The 15,902-nt window shown below is 45.3% G+C and overlaps 1 protein-coding gene across 3 annotated transcripts in view; it reads right to left on the minus strand.

Annotated features, from left to right (window-relative positions):
• Window positions 1-208: 208 nt before the first annotated feature.
• The window catches only part of MSN (moesin), a 74,581-nt gene continuing 58,887 nt past the window's right edge, over window positions 209-15,902 (minus strand). For 2 of the 3 annotated variants that reach the window (XM_031660721.1, XM_009197730.4), the window contains exons 4-14: window positions 14,394-14,489; window positions 12,618-12,892; window positions 11,140-11,223; window positions 10,289-10,435; window positions 8,991-9,087; window positions 6,705-6,868; window positions 5,220-5,350; window positions 4,807-4,967; window positions 3,540-3,632; window positions 2,963-3,187; window positions 209-2,425 (exon numbers count right to left, since the gene is read on the minus strand). In XM_031660721.1, the coding sequence (XP_031516581.1) occupies window positions 2,261-2,425; window positions 2,963-3,187; window positions 3,540-3,632; window positions 4,807-4,967; window positions 5,220-5,350; window positions 6,705-6,868; window positions 8,991-9,087; window positions 10,289-10,435; window positions 11,140-11,223; window positions 12,618-12,892; window positions 14,394-14,489 (1,638 nt within the window). In that variant the 3' untranslated portion in view covers window positions 209-2,260. The remainder of the gene's footprint in view (window positions 2,426-2,962; window positions 3,188-3,539; window positions 3,633-4,806; window positions 4,968-5,219; window positions 5,351-6,704; window positions 6,869-8,990; window positions 9,088-10,288; window positions 10,436-11,139; window positions 11,224-12,617; window positions 12,893-14,393; window positions 14,490-15,902) is intronic. The other variant, XM_003917810.3, reaches the window with a different exon arrangement.

Below are 15,902 nucleotides of genomic sequence, written 5' to 3' on the forward strand. Positions count from 1 at the left end.
TTAGACAGTCCTGTGACCTTGGGAAGTTATTATACTTCTTTGAGTCCATTCTCTCCTGTATAAAATGGGGATAGTCATATCACTCCTCTCCATAGAACTAAGGTATAGATGAAATGAGACCAAAGATAAGACAGTAATATATAGAGTAAATAGAAATTGCAGTGAAATATCTTAGAGCTACCCACTCATACTACAAAGAAAGACTGAGTCACTGTGAAGTCTTCCTAAATTTTATTGGCACTGAAATAGAACATGGATTGAGCATAAACCCCTCCAAAAACAATTTTTAAAAAACCCAAAAAGTACACAAAAAACCCCTGAATACAAAATCTAACCTTTCTCCCCAGCCTCCCTAAGGGTAAGTTACTGACTCTAAGGCAGCTATTAATAGATTGCCCTACAATTCCAGGTTTGAATTTAGCCAATATAGGACATATCACCAAGTGAGTGTCAATAATTCACAGCAATGCACACAAGACTCCTCAAGGTCAGGCACAGAGTCGGGGGTGGTGGACAGGGGAATTGAAGGAGGCTCTAAGCTAGGGGCATTGCATGGTGGGACAGGATGGCCCCTTGAGGACTGAACCCTGGGGAGAAGACAAACAGGAATAATAAAAACAAATAACAAGTACTTTAAGAATGAATTGTATGACCTATAGTGACAGATGACATCACTAATACTGAAAGCTTCTTATATTAATATTTTTGGCAAAATGTCATTTTGTAATATAGTATATGCTTTCCAAGTGTGGGGGTGGTAAAGGAATGAGGCCAAAATGATCCTGCCCCAAGACTAATATCTTCTAATGGTGCATTAGCAAGGAAGGCAGAAATCAGTATTTAGATATCAGTAAAATACATAATACTATAGAAAGAAGAAGAGCACACATGAGACAGAGAAGGAGGTGGATGCTCCTGGGTTGAGAGCAATGGGTGAGGGTGTGGAAGGAACTAGGCCAGAATACCCAGCAGCTCTCTGGTTTACAGCTCCAAGGGACAGAACAGCTGGTGTCAAGACCTGGGTTAGAGGTTTGTCAAAGAGAGGCAGGGCCCAGTCACCACTTTGGAGGGGAGTGACGAGAAGGGGATTTTGGTCACGTGAGAGGGTTGAGTAAACTGGGATCAGGGCACAGACTTCTCTCACCATATTCAGCTTCTTGCACTCACTCCCTAGTTGAGCCTACTGGCATCAAGCTCTAGATGCCAAGCCCAGGATGGCTGTGGAGCAGGAGCTGTGGCCCAAGTAGCTCTGAGAGGGGAAGAGACCTAAAACCCCTGGCAGGGAAAATACTGAAGCTAGGTGTGAACATATCCTCTCTTTTCACAAGAGTCCTGATGGGGCTGACTGAGCTTTTGGGTACTCATCCCTACTGTTATAGCTGGAGAGGATTTGGGGATTGAAGAAGGAAGGGGCAGATCCCACGAAGTGACCGCAGATCTGGAATAATAAGTAAGGGGTAGCTCTGCCCACAGAGCTCACTTTAGACAGGCCTATACTCCTATAAGGAATTGGGGTAGGATCTTCTACTCAGCCTTGCCAGAACAGAATGGCCTTCTAGTACGTTTGGTGAAGCCTCTTGAAGGCACTGTTTCCCCCATCCACCCTGGGGAGAAATTGAGTCCCTAAAGTCAATGACAAGGCTTATTGAGGCTGAGTTTATAACAGGTCCAATCTGGGAGGTAGAAACAAAAATGGCTGAACATCTTTTTATCCCTCAGTCATTACAAAGCCTAAATAACTCTAAACGGGATGGGCACTGGGAGGACAAATTTTAGGTCAGTTGACATCCTGGAGCAGATATCCAAGGTCCTGTCTCATTCCCTAAACCGCGTAATACTCTAACCCTGTAAATCTCAGGACCCTGAAGAAGAAGGCAGTGGTAGGGGAGGGGAGGGGAGCTAGCTTCCAACCTACTCCACACTTGACTCCCATAGGACAACAGTAAGTGTAAGGGTATTTGCAAAATCAAGTGGAAAGTACCTCTGGGCTGGGCAAGTAGGATATTCTAGCAATACAGATTAAATGGAACAGAGAAGAGAAAGGAGGTTCCATTGGCACCATAATGAGCCATTCATTTGCCCAGGGAAGTGGGTGGGGGCTAAGGGGCTAGGTTTGGTCCCATGGCTACACTAAATGCTTGGCATGACTCCAGGGCTGCTCTAGTTAGTGGCTCCAGCACAGTATGAGTTAGGTGAGTTAGGTGTAGGAGTGTGGGGACAAGGAAAAAGGGAGGAGGGGTCCCTAGAGGCTGGGTGCCCATTACATGGACTCAAATTCGTCAATGCGCTGCTTGGTGTTGCCCTGCCGGATCTGGCGCAGGGTCTTGTATTTGTCTCGGCCCAGTCGCATGTTCTCAGCATGGATCATGTCATTGGCAGTCTTCTTGGACTCATCTCGCGCATTGGCCAGCTCCGAAGTGAGGGCCTGTGAGGGTGCACAGGAACACAGAGGTCAATGGCTTTCTCTCATTTTACCTCCTGTTATTTGACCAGACTTCTCTTCTCTTCTGTTTCCTTCTTTCTTCCCCACCCTTTCTCTCTATATATAAATATTGAGTCATTTCCAACTCTGTTAGAACTGCAGTGGGGCAAGAATATTTTTAAAAAATAAAATAAAACAGACTTAGGGGACCAGCTGATAATGGGTATTCTCTGAGAGTAGAACAACATACCAAAGATTCAGGTGGGAATTTTGTCAGCTAGATATTTTCTTAATGTAAGAGGTGAATGTAGTGAGTGGGAGGTGGGGCAGAGAGAAAATCTCAAAAAGGGAAGAGATAGCCCAAGGCCTGATTAATAAGGGAGAGGTACCTATCCTTAAAGCTGTCACTTAAGAAAGGCTTGGGCTCCCACACAGCACTGGGACAGGATCTTATACCTATCTCCCATGATGGTTAGAGAATACCATGGGCTACTAAATCAATGCATATAGTCTCCTTGACCCTTGGCCCTACTCGGATACCTTCAGGTGCTTCTGCACACGCTCATTCTTCTCCGCCTCAGTGGTACGTTCCTCCTCACTGCGGTCCTTGGCCATAGCATCAGCCCGTAGGTCAGCACTAGCTTCTGCCCCATTCTCATCCTGCTCATCCTGCTCATTCTCAGCAGGCTCAGCCACATGAGGTGTACTCATGGCAGTCTTCAGCTCAGCACGGGTCTTCTCCAAGTCTTCCTGTACCATCTGGGCCTGTCCAGCGACAGAAGGAGAGAAAGACTTTCAGTGAGACCAGTTAAACTGTGGCATCCTGTATATGCCTAGAATGGTCTGGCAAGAGGCAGGCACCAGGTAGGACAAGACACTTCATCTGCCTGATCCTTAGTTTCTTCAGCCATAAAACAAGAGCAATTGTACCAACTTCCTAAAGGTATTGAAGAACTCCAGTAAGTATTTGAGGAAACCATGAGTACCTTCTCCCATGATGCCTGCTGTAGGAAGTATGAAAGAGGGAGGGAGCCAAAACATAAGGAATCTAAGGAGCTGTAACCTATGCATATGGTACCCATTCCCTCAATGCTTTGTTTTACGCCCTGTGTCTTACCTTCTGCTGCCACTCCACAGCCTCACTCTCCTTCTTCTGTCGGGCCATCTCCAGCTGGGAGATTCGAGCTGTCAGCTCTGCCATTTCCAAGGCCTACGAAAAAATTGGAAGCCTGTAAGAGCTGGGCCTTCTGGTCCTCAGGACCCAGGTGTCTTCAACCCAAGTTCCCCTGGGGGACTAGTAAGGGACCTACTGCTCCACTTGCTTGCTGCCTCAGAGACTCTTTTACCACACCACTTCATTCCAGTCCCATCTTTCCTGACCACCACTTCAAGTCAGAGTTCCCCCACCTAGACTGTAGGCCTCCTGAAGACAAACAATATGCCACCTCTGTCCCTTCCTCATTATCTCTCCCCATGCCCCTCTTGGCAAGTATGCAGCTGGGGCCTCAGTAAAGCTTTGGCCATCACTGGGTCACTTCCTGAAGTGGCAGATCCTTTCCTGATATCCTAGAATGCTCAGGATTCCACTAAGACTCTTCCCAGGACAAGTACAGGAAAGACACTCAAGTGTCACAAGGTGATCTGAACAAGGAAAAAAGCTTATGCACACCTTGGATAAATCTCCCATGACAGCTTCCTCATGAGAGACAGGTCTTGGTTCCCTATATTCCCACCTCCAACAGTAGAGGGGAAGAGTATATGTCAAGGAGTTTGGACCACAGGTTCTTCACTTCTGTGTCACAGAACCCTTGGAAACTGTGATGAAAGTATTGATGCCAAATGCCCCCAAAATGCATAGACACAGTTGCATGTGATTTCAGGGAGCAAAGCTTTCAAACAGAGGCAGAAATGGGTTCTAATCCTTATTTAGCCACAACTGTGTGACCTTTGGTGAATCTCTTCTCTGAGCTCTAATTTCCTTATCTGGGCATATTATCTCATATGAGGTTAATCCCATAGGGTTACTGGGAAGAAGAAATAAGTAAGGAAAAGGGAAATATTTCCAACACAGCAACATACAGCAGGAACTCAAGTATGAGTTCCTTTTGTTCCTTTCTCCTTCCCTTTTCTTTGCCAGGCCAATCAGCTCAGATACCCAAGGGTAAAGAAAGTGAACAGAAACTAAGGGTTAGGGAAGATTGCAAAAATTCCTGGGCCACACTAGTGACTTCTCAGCTTGCTTCTGAACTAGTTATTTGCTGGAGGCCCATGGAGTGGTAGCCTGCTCTAAACAGCCAGCATGTAAGCAAAAGTATCTATAAGTAAGTAGGCAGACAAGGAAGAAAGCTCAGTTCCCAAAACCCCAGTCCATCCTACAGCTTTACCAGCTGTTCCTGAGTCTTTTTCTGGTCTCGGGAGGCCTGCAGCAAGGCCTCCTTGGCCTCTTCAGCTTCTTGACGCTCCTTGGCAAGCTTTTCAGCCTCGCTCTGGGCACGCTTCCGTTCCTGCTCAAGTTCCAGAGCCCTACGGGTCTGTTCTTCCAGTTCTGGGCAGAAAAGGAGGGGAGAAGGCAGTGAAGAGCACAGAGATAAAGATGACACACTAGCTTCCTTCCTGGAAATGATCCACCCCAGGACAAAGCTGGCAGAAAGTTCTGAGTTCTCTTCTTGCCCATTCTTTTTCTAGTCTGTAGCCACACTTGAACTATATTGTCTGTGTCTACAGCTCAGGAAGAAGGTTCTCCAGCTCAGAGTCAGGTCTGGAAAAACCCAATCTCCAAGGTGACTCCAAGCCTCACCTTGCTGAGCCTTCTTAGTCTGTTCCTCAATCTGCTTCAGCCTCTCCATCAGCTCCTCCTTCTCCCGTTCAATCTTCTCTTTCTCTTTTTCTGCCATTTCACGCTTCTTCTTCTCATTTTCCAGCATAGCACTAGGGAAGGAGATAAAATGGATAGAACAGGATAGTAAAGCTCCATAAAAGCCTGGGGAGGCCAGGCATGGTGGCTCACGCCTATAATCCCAGCACTTTGGGAGGCCGAGGCGGGCAGATCATGAGGTCAGGAAATTGAGACCATCCTGGCAAACACGATGAAACCCTGTCTTTACTAAAAATACAAAAAATTAGCTGGGCGTAGTGGCATGCGCCTGTAGCCCTAGCTATTCGGGAGGCTGAGGCAGGAGAATCGCTTGAACCTGGGAGGCGGAGGTTGCAGTGAGCTGAGATTGCGCCACTGCACTCCAGCGTGGACAACAGAACAAGACTCCATTTTCAAAAAAAAAAAAAAAAAAAAAAAAAAGGCCTGGGGAATTGCAAGGCTTGCTGCCTCTGGGTCTCTCAACCCAACCTTCTCAACACACTCAGGGATTGTGAGTTTGGGCCACCCTCCCTTACCTCTATACCTTTGTCCTCATATCACAGCCCCACATAGGCCAGTGTACACGGGGCCCTGTCAATGTGCCCCTGAGTCAGGAATCCTAGCTCTCCCACCAACCCACTGGGTGACCTTAGCTATGTCACTGCTTTGCTCTTGTTCCCCTATCTTGAAAATGGTCCAATAAGACCTGCCCTATATACCTTGTAGGGAGACAAGTTTTGGCTCTCTGCTGGGATGAAGTGCTTCAAGTCCAGTAATCTCTATGGCTAGTGCATCAGTCCTCAGGTCCAAATCTGTCTGCCCTAAAGCCCAGCTCTAGGCTTCTTTTTCCCAGAGTTTGTTACAAATCTGGAATAGGTATTTGCTTTTTCTTGCCCTAGCACCTCTTCTAGGAACCTTCTTATCTCCCTTGGCTAGGTATTCTCCATCTGAGCCCTCAGAATACTTGGCTTACCCTTCTCCCCACCCCTCTTCTATGTTTTTTTCTCCATAGCAATTCTTAACCATCTTATGTACCGCATAATTTGCTTATTTATTATGTTTGTCTCCTCCCCACTAGAATGCCAGCTTCACAAAAGCAGAGATTTTTGGTCTTTTCTTATTCATTGCTCAATAAATATTTATTAAGTGAATGAATGGCATGGCGTTTGTACCTTGAGTTATGTATATATTGTTTTCCCTCTCTCTGCTACTAGACTGTCCTACAGGGCAGGTTCCTGCTAGATCCAGCTCTGTAAAAACTGCCCCTCAAACTTGGTAAATGTTTTCTGAATAAATGTGAACATTGGTGTCTAACCTCTTATCTATGAAGTCCTAGGTTGGCCTCATGTCCTGACTTAGCAGGCTGGGTACCTTTGAGAAGCTTCCTTGCCCCAGCCCTGGCCCCCCACATCAGTGTACAGCACCTACCGCTCCATCTGCTTCTGGTGCTTCTCCTCCCGGGCCTGTGCCTTCATCTGCTGCACCTCAATGGTGTCAGGCTTGCGACGGCGCATGTATAGTTCATGGTTCCCCATGCACAAGGCCAAGATACGCTTGTTAATCCGCAGCCGGGGAGCATAGAAGACGAAGTCCTGGTGGGAAATCAGCAATCAGAAAGAATTCGGAGGGCCAGGTGAAGGTGATCTTCTGCCTTCTGAAAAGCTAAATCCAAAAGCACTGAAAAGAATGTTTAATCTAACCTCCTGCACTACAGATGGGAAGACTAATTATCAGAGTGGTAAAGTGACTTGCCCAGGGTCAGACAGCAGGCAGACCAAAGACTAGAAACCCAGGTTTCTTGACTCTGAAACCCGTGTTCTTCCCACAATTTCTTTCAATCTTTGCTTCTGAAAGCATCCTAAATTACTCTTAATCAAGTTGAAGGATTCAAACTTTCTCTGCTAATTAGGGAACATGCTAGGTCTCAGGTGACCTCTTTTGGAAGCCAAATGACCCCTGACAATACGCTGGTGGGTGCAGTATGGGTGACTGGACTGTTTCTACAATCTCCTGAAAGCAAATCCTAGAGCCAGCCCCTTAAATCCTTTTTGGAACAAGGCAGGCTGTAAATACATATATAAATACATAAATCTCCTGATCACTGCTTGTCCTGGTTGTTGTTTTTAAAATGAGCCCTTGATCTCAGCTGGCTTTGTTACTCAACTTTTTCTGATAAAAGTTGAGCACAGTAGCAATAAAAGAAAACACACAAGAAAATCCAGTGAGTTTGAGTTTGCTACTACAAATACCACTGGACCAAAGTCACCAGCTGACGGGCTAACCGCCATCTCCTCTGCCACTGACCACACACTGCTACTGTCTCATATAGCTTGGGGTGCAGTGGAGGGAGCACAGGCTCTCAAAGTCAAATCACCTAGGTACAAATCCCAGTTCTACCATTTTTAGCTGTGTTATCTTGAACAAATCACTCCATCTCTCTAACCTCAGTTTTGTCAACCATAAAATTAGTATGCTACTTACTACCTACCTGACCATGTTGCTGAGGGTTTAAGGAGACAACGTGTAAAGTCCCTAGCAGGAAAAGTTCAGACACCTCAGGGCTGGAGAAGAATGGTTGAGCCTTCATGAAAAGGGTCAGGCGCAGTATTGTCACTGGGCTTTGTTGAACATGAGGTATCCCAGAAAAGGAGATACTCAGCTCAGTTTCCTACCCTACCACAATCACCAGCTATCTGGTCTTGTTAGCTGCAGGCTACTGAGTGGGTAAGAAGTGTGGCGAGTGTGTTAGAGAAATGAGTGAAGTTAAAGCACTTTTTTGGTCTTGGAATGCTCTGGAGAAAAGTCTGAGAGGGCAGCAGTCAAGTTCTACCAAGAAGTTTGTAGGATCATCTTGGGATTTGTACTTCTCTGGTCACAGCCATTTCTCCATAATAAAAAAAAGAAATCAAGGGCTGGGCATGGTGACTCACACCTGTAATCCCAGCACTTTGGGAGGCCAAGGCAGGCAAATCACCTGAGGTCAGGAGTTCAAGACCAGCCTGGCCAACATGGCGAAGCCTTGTCTCTACTAAAACTACAAAAATTAGCCGGGCATGGTGCCATGCACCTGTAATCCCAGCTACTCGGGAGGCTGAGGTTGTAGTAAGCCAAGATTGTGCCACTGCACTCCAGCCTGGGTGACAGAGCGAGACTCTGTCAAAAAAGGAAGGAAGGGAAGGGAAGGGGAAGGGAGGGAGAGGAGGGGAGGGGAGGGGAAAAGAAAAGAGAAGAGAAGAGAAGAGAAAAGAAGAGAAGAGAAGAGAAGAGAAGAGAAGAGAAAAGAAAAAAGAAAAGAAAAGAAAGGAATCAAATATGTGAACAGTGTCCACTTTTCGGGACCCCAGGGGCTTGGAAATACGAGATGCATTTGGTTTCCACCCCAGAATCTCAGGGCGGCAGAGACAACGGCTAAGAAGCAGTACTTAACACTGCCTGTGGCTCTCCCTCATCCACAGTGAGGGAGACAGGTAGCAGAGTAGAATCAGGTACAGGATGTCTGCTGGCCATTTTTGGCATCAACATCTCCCTCCATTCCCAATCTCTATCTGTGCTTCCTGTTCGTGCATGTGTGCACACACATGCACGCGCACACACACACGCACACATACACACACACACAAACCAGCAAAGGAAGAGAAAAATAGAATAGCATGATTGCTCATTATAGAAGGCCTTGGCAAGTACCCGTCTTGGTCAGAGGGAGGAATCACTCACCGGGGCTTTTTTGTCAATGGGCTTGATGACAAATTTCTTATCATTGAAAGAGATGTTCCTGATTTCACTCCAGGGGAAGCCTATCTTGGGAGTTAGTCTGTAGAAATGGAAACCAATAATATCAGGACAAGGGCAAGACAAGAAGGGCATAGAGAACTGGTGGCTTGCCCTCACATCACCCCCAAGCTTCTATGTCTCTCTCTCTCTCTTTTCTTTTTTTTTTTTTTTAAATAAATAGAGACGAGGTCTCACTATGTTACCCAGTCTGGTCTTGAACTCTTGGGCTCGAGCGATCCTCCCTCCTCAGCCTCCCAAAGTGCTGGGATTACAGGCATGAGCCACCAAGCTTGGCCAAACAAACACTTCTCTCTGGAGGAGGTAGACTCAGTGCCAGCTCAGCCAGTGTCATCACATGCCACCAGGTCAGTTGCCAGCATTGAGTTCACTAAAGGATCTCCTGATACTACAACTAACATATGATTCCTTGTCTCGAGTTTGTTTTGTTATGTTTTTGTTTGAGGCATGGAACTTGTAACAATTCCTCAAGGGAATCCCCAGCCCTATTTAACTGAGTTTCTTCTATCCAAGCTTACAAAAGTTAGAGAAAAAGTAAATAATGAACTCCAAGATTCAGCAGTTATATGGAACAATAATCTATTGATCTCCATTCTCACCAAGAGCACACCAAGTGAAAAATATAAGCAAGTGAGATAAGGCTACAGTGAGAAGATTATAGGCCAAAAGCCATTTAATTATCACAGGAGACTAATCATAATATATCCCGATAAGACAGTCTAGGCCTGCACAAACCAATAAAAACATAATGACTGTCACATATATAATTTTAAGTTTTCTAGTAGCTACATGAAAATAAGTAAAAAGAAATGGATGTAATAAAATTTTAATAAGTTTAATTAGCCCAATATATCTAAAATATTATCATTTGAACATGTAAATAAATATTTTTAAAAATATTAAGACATTTTTGCATTGTTTTTCACACTAATCTTCAAAGTCCAGTGTGTAGTTTACACTTACAGCACATCTCAATTCAAAGTAGCCACATTTCAAGTGTTCAATAGCCCCATGTGGCTGGTGGCTACCACAGTTGACAGTGTGAGTCTAGTCAATACAGGATTTAGAGGCCTAAGGAAAGTTGTGAAATCATCTGGGCTGGACTAAATTAGGTAGAAAAAGAACTGAGGTGGGACCCAAGAGCTATGGCCTTGCTCCTTGGTGAAAAGTGAGCCCTAGATGTTAACATAACCTAAATAAACTAAAAGAGATCTGAGATATACCTATCATTCTGCTCATAGATGTTGAGACCCAGTGCATCCACCCCCAGCCACAGCTCTGAGCCTTTCTTGTTCTTGATGCTGAAGTAGTTCACACCATACATCTCCAGATCTTGAGCAATCTTCAGATATTCCAGGACAGCATCCTCCCTAAATGACACAGTTGGGGGTCACAAAGTGGGGCTTGTGAGTCAGACCCAAGGAGAGAGAAAGCCTGCTTACTCTGTACTTCTGACAAGTATCTTGCTATCAGGAGTGGGAAAGGGGACAAAAGGCAACCAGATGATGGAGAACAGAGCATAGCATGACTTTTGCAAAGCAAAATCTCCTAACAAAAACCTAGGGTCTATGCTCCCAAAGGGAATAAAGATGGGCTGACCCTTGCTGGCCTCTGGCATGTTGGCTGCCACAGAAGCAATTTTCTTTCTCTCATTCATTGTGACAGCCTCTTACACATTCTTAGCAGGGCTCAGAATGTGGTTATGGCAAAATGATGATATTTGTCCTTCAACTAGACAACCCTCAAAAATGCTTTGCCATGTTTAAGAGCTCCTTCCTTATTTCCTTCTGGTAGGGGGCGGGGAGTCCTTGGTGGCCCAGTAGCTCCCTGGACATCCTGAGGTCCCCTCCATTTCTTGATAGTCAAAACTGTTTGTGCTATCAGTTACCACCATTCAGCAAAACAAACAAACAAAAAACAACCTTATAATGGTCCTAGTTTGCCTTCTATCGTCCCTGTTCCCTCTTTCTCCAACATCTACCAATGTCCCTTGTCATCTGTCTCTTCTCCCCAGAACGCATTCTCATTCACCCTATAAGGGAAGTGGGGCCCACCACTGCTTGGGCAAGCTTACCTGAGCATGCCACGGTGTTCCTCATGCCACACCTGGATCCGCTCCTCCCACTGGTCCTTGTTGAGTTTGTGCTGTTCCAGGACTCTGGAAAGACAATGGGTGATGAGTAGTTTAAAGTGCAAAAGTCCCTGTGCAGGAGAGAAGGGAAGCCCATTTAGCTTTCTAAGGGGCTGATGCAAAGAGGATGTAGAGTCAGCCAACTGAGGTCACACTGGAAGCAGACTGAAATTATAGCTAAAAAGGTATTAAATTAGACACAAGGAATTGCCTGAAAGGTAAGAGAGCTACAAGAATGGATGATCAAAAACAACAAGGGGAACACCTTCCTTTGTACCTTTATCCACAAATCAAATGATGTGCTGTGGTCCCTAAGCATAGCAATAAAGCATCATGAGTTTGTGCTGACTTGAGGGGCTAAAAGTAGGGATGGACCTCATAGAGCCAGGTATACTCTCTCCTAGATCCTCTTGGGACCAACAGTCTATGTTTATAAGAATACTGCTCAGAAATGAAAGAATGGCCTTTGGCTACAGAGCAATGAACTGAGTCCTAATGGCTTTGAGAAAAACCAACAGGCCCAACCTCCAAGACCTACTAGATTATAAACAAGGTTAGCTTTAAACATGCCATCTCAGATATCATGGCAATGACTCAGGGAGAGTCCCCAGGGTACAAGCACTATCCCTAATATCTTATGAGTGTGTTGTACATATATGCCATAACTCCAGTGGGACTGAGGCTCCCAGAATGAAGCAAAGCTTTTCCTTCTAATCCAAAAGACTATGGAAATGGCCATTGTGTATAGTTGGAAAAAATTTAGTGTTAAAATATTAAGGTGCTAAGCTTCCAGGTCTGGCTCTGGCTCTGCCTCAGATGAGCTGCAGCAGAGGGGGAAAGTCAGTGTGAGTACCCCTGCACCTCTATTTCCTCGGCCAGGAAATAAGGATAATGCCTGCTTTGTTCATTTTGTGTGTTATTGTGATGCAAAAACAAAAATAATGAGGGTTTTAGAGCTTTTGACTTTGAAGTTTACAAAAGGAGAAAGCTCTGTACACTAGCTGTCAATATTAAAAGACTATTTGAGTTCTCCATGTCCCTGGTTTGCTTATTTCTCTCTCTCCCCTGTGAACTTCTGATATAAGAGATCTAAATCAGTAAAAAGAACTGAGAAAATGGAACCAGGGAGGGGTGAAAGAAATTACTCAATCTCTGGTTCTACATAAGCACCTGCCTCCCGGGTAATAAAGTTCTGTAATCAGGCAGACAGAGGGGAAAAAAGGCTTTTTATTTGGAAAGCCAGAAAAATAACAACAGAGTATGACACTATATGCAAATGTCTCTTGAGCAGCATAACACAGTCTTCAGACAGATCCCAATGGAGAGGAACAGATCTGGCATCCCCTGTGGGGCAGGGATTGGTCAGCTGTGGGCTGCAGCCCCTTATGGCCAAGGCAAAGGAGGGCAGGGAATCACCTCACCTCTGTGGGAGCAACTTGTCTCCGGCCAGGTAGCCAGACTTATGCACCTCCTTATTGAAGTCGCCATACTTAGACTGGACAGCATACGAGGCCAGCAGCACAGCAGTCTCAGGCGGGCAGTAAATATCATCATTGAGAATACCCTCTTTCACTTGCAGAAAGAACAGGCGCTGAGTGATGTCCTGAATCAATTCCTCGGACACATCCTCAGGATAGAACTTGGCACGGAACTTAAAGAGCAGGGGGCTTTCCTTCCGCACGTCCTGGGCAGTCACCTGGGAGCAGTAAGGGTTATGGACTCTCAAAAAATAGGTTTTAAGGGTGACAGAGTGGCTGTGGGGTAGGGGAAACACACTGAAAGATCATCAATTTGCATAATCTTAGAGAGCTGGGTGGCAACCCCCTGGTAATTAAGAAAAACAATACATTACTTTCACTGGGGACTGAATCCCATGTCTGTAATCACTTTCTGTTGGGAATTTCTTCCTGAAATTACCTTAATACCGACTGATGATCAGAAGTCTTCAAACCACTTTTGTCTGACTATATCCAACTATCCCCAAATTCTGAGAGTAGGCATAAGCTCTTCTTTTCAGCTTGTCTTATAAGTCTCCTCCAATTTCATAAATTAGCAAAGTAAGGACTAGGATATATGACTAAGGATTGAGAATTGGCTAGACAAGAGCACAAATTAGACCATTTTTTAAAGCCTGAAATGAAATACTAGTGGCTCCACACTTGTCCAGCAAAAGATTCAACTTTTTAGGAAAACAAGACTTTACCAGCAGAAGGTGGGGTACCTACTCCTAGACACAATCAGAGAAGCAAACTGCAGGACAGTATGGAGACTTCTAAGGACAAGACCAGCCAGTCTGAGGATACGAAGATGGAAGGCTACCAGGTTCTCGTGGAGATGCTGCTTGGGGTGGAGAGCTTGCATGGATTCAAACCATTCCATTTGGGGTCCAACTGAGGTAAAAGGTCAAGAAAGAGGGAAACATCTATATGGGGTTCAGATATCAGTTGACTGCTGGAGAAGGTGCAGCATAAGACTGTGAGATCTTTCAGATTTTTTTTTTTCTAGTTCAAGAATCTGTGGCTCTTTTTGACAAATCCCCGGCTGAGCACAGTGGCTCACGCTTGTAATCCCAGTACTTTGGGAGACCGAGGCAGGCGGATCACAAGGTCAGGAGATCGAGACCATCCTGGCTAACATGGTGAAACCCTGTCTCTACTAAAAATACAAAAAATTAGTCGGGCGTGGTGGCAGGTGCCCGTAATCCCAGCTACTCAGGAGGCTGAGGCAGGAGAATGGCGTGAACCTGGGAGGCAGAATTTGCAATGAGCTGAGATGGCACCACTGCACTCCAGCCTGGGCGAGAGTGCGAGACTCCTTCTCAAAAAAAAAAAAAAAAAAAAAAAAATCCCCTAAAGCCATTGACTTTGGAGAGATGAAGGGGATACCAATCCTCTCTTGAAGAGCCACTAACGGATTTGATCCAAAACAAGTCAAAGTTCAAGCTAGTGTTCCCAGTAGAAAGAGTCTCTTCTTTGAAAGCTGGCCATTGTTGCTGTTAGAAGTCAAAGTGGAGACAGAGCAAGAGCTTTTACTTGCCTGAGTCCTCTGTCCTTATTCTGATCCAGGTGGTCAACAGACCACCCAGTCACAAACACAGCCCTAGGTATCCAGGATTTGCCAATTAGCACATGGTACCCTCCCAGGAATGTTCTGGAAAAGAAAAGAATTCTAAACCCAACCGAGGAATAAGCAGTTACCTTCTTATTGAGTTTCAGCCAGGTGGAGAAACCTTTAGTGTCCTGGTACTGCAGACCAAAGAACCAAACTTCCCTCAAGCCAATAGTTTTCACCACCTAGAAGAGAAAACCAAAACAACAAACCATTGATTGAATACCTCCTCTATGTGACACAAAGTTTGACACAAAGTTTGAAGTCAATATGATATCTGCCCTTAAAGGTTTTAAGGTGCTCAGGGTCTGGCAAGAAAATACACTTGGGCAGCAATCAAGAACTGATGTCGGCATCTCTCTGCACAAAGTACTGCTGGGGTAGGAAAGGGATCTATTACTTATGAGCACTGACACATACCAAGAACCTTACATCCATCAACTCCTTTAATTTTCCTAATATCCCTATGCTACACTTATATTTAGGCCCATTTTATAGATATCAAAAACAAGGTTCGAAGAAATGCCCAAGGTTCAGGTCATGAGTGACAAAATTAGGGTTCAAACCATGTCTGTTTGACTCCAAATCCATGCATATCCAGTGATTTCTGCCACCTTCTCCCTCCCTCTACAATGTCATGCCACTTTCCACTTCCATGATGGATTAAAGACTGAATGTGGAGATTGTTGGATTAACTCCTGCATCTTGTTCTCTTGGGTTGCTCCCATATATCGTCCTTTATCCTTAGCAACTGAGGGTAGTACCCACACCCTTAAGACTGAGTTCCATTTACAATACCCCAAATAAAGAATGTTTGAGAAGATAAAACAGGGACTGTGAAGGACTCTGAAGCCATGCTGTGCCTGGATTCTGAGAGGATTTTTTCCAACCCTGATCAGAGCCCAGTCATGATTCCTCTTACACAGGTTTAGGGTGGACCTGAGGGTAGAAATAGGGTAAGTACCTCAGTGTAGTAGCTGAGGTACTCCCTGTTGTCCTGAGCCTCCTGGCTGAACAGTGGGCAGGAAAGGGAGGCTTGCCAAGAGAACACAGATGAGCTCTGTTCTCTAGTCCCTGACATTAGCATGTTAATAGTCTGGCTGTCAGCTCAACCCCAGCATACCCACCCCTGTCCCTGTCGATGGCAGCAGTGAAGCTGAGCTACATCCTAATGAGGTCAGGCTGGCCTTAGGCAGTCTTCTTTATTTTGTTTTTTTGGGGGAAGGATGCAAGTGGAGGGTAAGGGTAAGGTGAGAAAGAATCACAGAAATATACCTAGAGATGGAAGCAGGGAACAAGGACCCAGTGCTGCTGATGTCCTTCCCTTATGAACGAATTAGTATCTCCCTTCAAAATACACACACACACACTCACAAAGACACACATATACACACCAACACTGTATCCACAAAGTTTCTTTTATGGATCCAAAGTCAGGCCCCACGGTCACACCCTGAGTTTACAATCTAGAGCTTCAGAGGCCCCAAGGAAAAAAGTAGCTCATATATATTAAGCACCAATCATGTGTCAGGCACTGAACAGTAAACAACCCTGTGAGATAGCAACATATTATAATGAGGAACTAAGGCTTAAAGAGG

Source organism: Papio anubis, chromosome X (genome assembly GCF_008728515.1).
Source record: "Papio anubis isolate 15944 chromosome X, Panubis1.0, whole genome shotgun sequence".
Lineage (NCBI taxonomy): Eukaryota > Metazoa > Chordata > Mammalia > Primates > Cercopithecidae > Papio > Papio anubis.